The sequence below is a fragment of the Mus caroli genome, chromosome 15 (genome assembly GCF_900094665.2).
Source record: "Mus caroli chromosome 15, CAROLI_EIJ_v1.1, whole genome shotgun sequence".
Taxonomy (NCBI): Eukaryota; Metazoa; Chordata; class Mammalia; order Rodentia; family Muridae; genus Mus; species Mus caroli.
Window position 1 is genome coordinate 74,123,290 of NC_034584.1, and position 5,199 is coordinate 74,128,488.

Here is a 5,199-nt window from a genome sequence, read left to right on the forward strand (position 1 = left end):
AAAAAAAAAAAAAAAAAAAGGATGTGGCTTGAACATCACCACATAGCCCAGATAGTTCATGAGCTCAAGAATCTCCTGTCTTAGCCTCTAAGCACACAGCACACCTTTGTGCTTCCCTTTCATGGACAGAATCTTCACTCTTGGGGTCTCCCCACTCCAGGAGAAAGCTTCCTATTGGCTCTGCTTTCCAAACAAGGAAACCGGGGCTCAGTAACTTCTCAATGTACTTATTTATTTTTTTGTCTTTTTAAGGAATTTTATTTTTAGGTCTGGCATGGTGGCATTCACCTTTAATCTCAACACTGGGAGACAGAGGCTGGCTGATCTCTGAGTTTGAGGCCGTCCTGGTCTATAGAATGAGCTCCAGGGCTACACGGGGAGACCCTGTCTCAAAAACCAAACCAAACCAAACCAAACCAAACCAAACCAAACCAACAAACAAACAAAGCAAAAAAATATGGAGGAATGCGTTATCTAGGGGTCCAGCATGCTGGAGCCTGTCCTTTTCAGGGCTAGCCGAAGGTCTCAAGGGCTTCCTGTGCCACAGCAATGCCAGCCTCTCTAGGTCACATGCATTTCCTCCCTTGCTAGTCTCCCTCCAGTCGAGAGAGGTTGGCGTGTCAACATGCCCCCTTCCCTCTTCCCCGTTCTGTTACTCTGTTGTAAGTTCTTCAAGGGACCCCCTTGGCCTGCACACAGTCAGTCCTCCCTCTCCTCACTCTACCTGGGTGACTTTAAAGATTTATTTATTTTATGTATGTGAGTTGCTGCCCTCAGACACGCCAGAAGAGGGCATCGGATCCCATTATAGATGGTTGCGAGCCACCATGTGGTCGCTGGAAATTGATTGAACTCAGGACCTCTAGAGAGTCTTAACCATTGAGCCGTCTCTCCAGCCCTTTTTCTTTTTGTGGACCCTAACAGCCATCTTCTGGGGGCACTCTATACCTCTCAGTATTAGGAACTAAGAGTTTTGGTGGTTCAGGTCCCAGAAGCCAGCCATGGTCACCGTAGAGCTCTTGATACCTTCAGGACTGGGCAGAAAGATCAAAGTGGCCTCAAGGGATCTCATTTGGGAAGAAGGTACCCTAAAAAGTAGGACTTCCCCTATTCCTGCCCCTGGCTAAGACGGTGCCACTGACAGGAACATAGCAATTGGATTGAGGGCAAACACCTAATAGCTTGGTGCTGCTGCCCACTGCCAGCCCTTCCTGAGGCAGCTCTGCCCTTCCGCTTTCTCAGCGACCTCACCCCTGCTCTCTCTGGCAGAGCCTGACAGCAGCCCTGGCCGTACGCAGATTCAAGGAGCTTACCTTCCAGGAAGAATACAACACACTGTTCCCTGCCTCAGCACAACCGTAGTCCCTGAAGGACAGGGAGTCTACACCTCAGGAGGGCCCAGTGTTGGAGATGTTTGATCACTAGGACAGGAGGAGGCTGGCTGGGGGAGTCAGCTATGGCTCGCCATTGGCTAGCTCATGCAGCATCACTTCCTTCGTTTATTCTTTGTGTTCGTTCCTTCAGTAAACGTTTATTGAGCAGCTATTTTGTGCCTGCGTGGATTAGACAGGGCCCTGGCCCCAGGAGCCTATTGGCTGGGGAAGGGAACAACAGCCAACCTTCCACAAAGTGGGGTGGGCTGTTAAAAGGTCTGAACTGCTGGGTGGTGGTGGCCCACGCCTTTAATACCAGCACTCAGGAGGCAGAGGTAGGCTGCTTTCTGAGTTCGAGGCCAGCCTGGTCTAAAGAGTGAGTTCCAGGACAGCCAGGGCTACACAAAGAAACCCTGTCTCACCAAACCCCTCCCCCTCCCAAAAGGTCTGAAGTGCCTCCAGGAAGGGGCTGTGCTACAGACATGGTGTGAAGGACCAGCTTGGTGTCTCCCTAGGCTGACTTCCTACAGAGGGCTAGCCTGGAGTGTTGGAGGATCTGTGGCCTGGCTCAGTTTTCCCATGCCATGTGACTGAGAGCAAATTCTTGCACCACCCTGAATCTTAGTCAATTTTCCTAGCCTGACTGATAATGGATCAATGACTTCAGGCAGTTGAGCAAGGGCCAGGACAGGGCTTGGCACAGAGATGCTCAATAAATGTCAGTTCTGCTGTCCATTCATTCATTCATTCATTCCTTGAGTGAGGCATCTCCATAAGCCCTGCTTGGAGAATGGGTCTTACAGTAAATACTTGTTCTGCCAGAAGACTGGCTTCCAGATCCTGGGCAGCACGCACCTATGTTTGTGCTCCCTGCAGAGGTGGAGGATGTAGTGGGCACACGTGGACCCCAGAACACTGCCTCTGCCTTGCTGTAGCTGAATGCAGAGTAAGCCTGCTGACATTGGAGGCATGCACATACAGACAGCCTGCTGCCTGGTGAGATGCCGCATCGAGTGCAGGTCCCAGAACACTGAACAGACAGGGATCTTCAGCAGCCCTCTTACAGCTCTGCTGGGCCAGGTCCTCTTTTCCTGTATGTGGCCTCTTGGACTGGCTGACCACAGTAGGCATTGACACAGGGGCAGGAAGGAGACAAGCCACAGACATAGTTGTAATTGCCCCTAGGTCAGTGGTTCTCAGCCTTCCCAATGCTGCAACCCTTCAATGCAGTGCCTCACGCTGTGATGACTCCCAACTGTAAAGTTATTTCATTGCTGCGACATAATTGTAATTCTGTTATTGTGATGAGTCAGATTGCAGATATCTGACATGTGAGCCCTCAGAGGGGTCGAGACCCACAGGTTGAGAACCACTGCTCTAACTGGCGCTCTCTCTCCCTGAAAGCGTCTGTGGAAGTCACTGTTCTCCCTACCCTCCTACCTCTGTGTGGGTGGGCATCATGAAGTCTGGGAGGGAGGGAGGGCCTGGTCTCCATACCTCTCAAGCCACCATTCTGTTTGCTTTCTGCCCTCTCACCCCAGCCCCAGAGAGTTCTGATCACTCCTTAGTCTGTCACAGGCTAGGGCCCCATCATTGGGGCTGAATTTCAACACTCTTTGCCATGGGTCCCCTCTCCTGTCTGCCTTCATCTTTCCAGCCATGACCTAGGAGGGTAGGCTGGCAGGGGGTGGGGAAAGCTTTCTCTGATCTGATAATGCTTTTTAGGTCCCCGAGGTCAGCTCCCTTGTCCCCTCTCTGTACGTGGCTGCAGTCAGACCTTTCCCAGACTGTATGCTGAGAGAAACAGGACCCAGTATGTAGTGAACAGTCAAGGATCTGATGAGTCCTGTGGTCCTGAAACACGTTTTACTGTTTAGTTTTTGACCCAAGTGTTTCAGCTAGAATTAGCTTTAGTGACCAGTGATTTCCATTCCAAATAATAACAAATTCCAAGTCTGGAGAGATGGTGTAGGGCTTGCATAGTGGCTGTAGGTGTTCTCAGTGATCCCGGCTTCTACTGTCCCCATCTCTTACCCATCCTGCACCCTGCTGTGTTTAAGCAACTAGAGTTCCAGCTAGCTAGCACATCTGCTTTCCAGTCATTAGATCAGGGGGTGGGACAAAGAACATGGCTGTATCTCATTGGCTGGGAGTTAGCCACGTGAATGTGCCTAGCTACAAGAGAAACAGAAAGATGGCGGCTTTTAGAAGCTATGAAGAGTTCTCTGTTCTAGGCAACCTTTTCTCCCGTTTCACAAAACATCCGTGAGGACACAGTTTGGGAGCAGGCTGTGTGTCTTTGGGCCATATCAACCCTCCACAGTGGAGTGGTCTTGCCTTGGGACATATGGGGCAGGTAACTTCTAAGGCTCCTGATAGATGGCTGATATGGTCCCAGACCTCCTGAGGGGTGGTCGTGTGAACAGTCCTTCCCCTTGGTCAAGCTCGGTGCTTTGAACGTCTGTAACCCTCTGCATCCTGTCAACTAACCTCTACTAACTCAATACTCTTGTCTGTCTCTCCCTTAACCGTCCCTCCCACCTGCCCCCTGTCCCTACTTACCCCTATCCCAGGCGGGCCAGGCTGTGCTAGCCTTCCAGCGGTACCAGATTGGCGCCGACTCGGCCCTCTTCTCCCAGGACTACATGGACCCCAGCCAGGACTCCAGCATGCCTTATGCACCCTACGTGGAGCCCAACGCTGGGTCGGACCCTGCTGGCATGGGTGGCACCTACCAGCATCCAGCCAACACCTTTGATGCTGAGCCCCAGGGCTACCAGTCGCAGGGCTACTGAGCCCCCCGCCCCCCAATGGTGGTGATGGTGACCGCCTACCCTGCCCCTGCCCTTCCATCCTAGCTCCCCTCCCAAGCATCCTGCTCCCTCCCAGGTGACTCTGCCTAGCACATGCTCAGCCTCCAAGTGACTCCACTGAAGCCCAGTGCAGCTGGGGTGGGGAGTGTCAACATATGTGTGCAAGTGTGTGTCCAGCAGGGGTGGGGAGTAGTGGTGTGTGTCCACATATGTGTGCAAGTGTGTGTCCAGCTGGGGTGGGGAGTGGTGGGGTGTGTCCACATGTGTGTTCAAAGTGTGTGTCCAGCTGGGGTGGGGAGTGATGGGATGTGTCCACAAATGTGTGTGTCCAGCTGGGATGGGGAGTGGTGGGGTGTGTCCACATATGTGTGCAAGTGTGTGCCCAGCAGGGGTCTACAGGTGGGGCCCAGGGGTTACAGTCATTCATTGTGTCCTTGAATTCAGTAGGTTCACTGAGCACCTACTGAATGCCAGGCTTTGTTTAGCTGGAGAGTAAGAGAGAAAGGGAGAGGGGAAGGGGGGCTGAGGAGGCCCTTTTCCAGACACAGGAAAGGTGGGACAGACAGATACTGGGAAGTTTGCCTACAAGGGGCTCAGCCACATGGTGAGTGTGCTCAGTCACAGGATGTGGGCTGTCCTTCCCAGAATCCTTGATAGACATCAGTCCTCCTGGGATGGCCAGGGTTATCTCCATTTTATGGTTGAGGAAACCGAGGTCTGACGGGTCAAGACACTTTGTTCAAGGTCATTGAATCAGGGCTGTTGATGGGGCCAAATTAAGATGGGCCAGATAGAGCTCCTGCCAGTCTTCTTTACTTCCTGGTCCTGCACCGCTGCTCTGCCACTCAGCATTACTCGAGTTTGATGAGGGGGTTGGGGGTCGGGGCAGAGCAGCGCTTCAAGACATGAGTCCAGTGAGACCCCTGTGATCTGCCTCAAAGCGAGGGCCTCCCCTGCCTCAGCTGCTTTCTTTCCTCATGCAGGTCCCTTCCTCCGTGTTGGTCTTCTCCTAG

The 5,199-nt window shown here is 52.6% G+C and overlaps 1 protein-coding gene across 2 annotated transcripts in view; it reads left to right on the forward strand.

The window, feature by feature from the left end:
• Syngr1 (synaptogyrin 1) overlaps positions 1–4,392 on the forward strand; it is a 25,437-nt gene extending 21,045 nt beyond the window's left edge. Inside the window, exon 4 of one of the 2 annotated variants that reach the window (XM_021182962.2) lies at positions 3,947–4,392. In XM_021182962.2, the coding sequence (XP_021038621.1) occupies positions 3,947–4,168 (222 nt within the window). In that variant the 3' untranslated portion in view covers positions 4,169–4,392. Of the gene's footprint in view, positions 1–1,269; positions 1,546–3,946 lie in introns of those variants that run through there. The other variant, XM_021182963.2, reaches the window with a different exon arrangement.
• Positions 4,393–5,199: the final 807 nt, after the last annotated feature.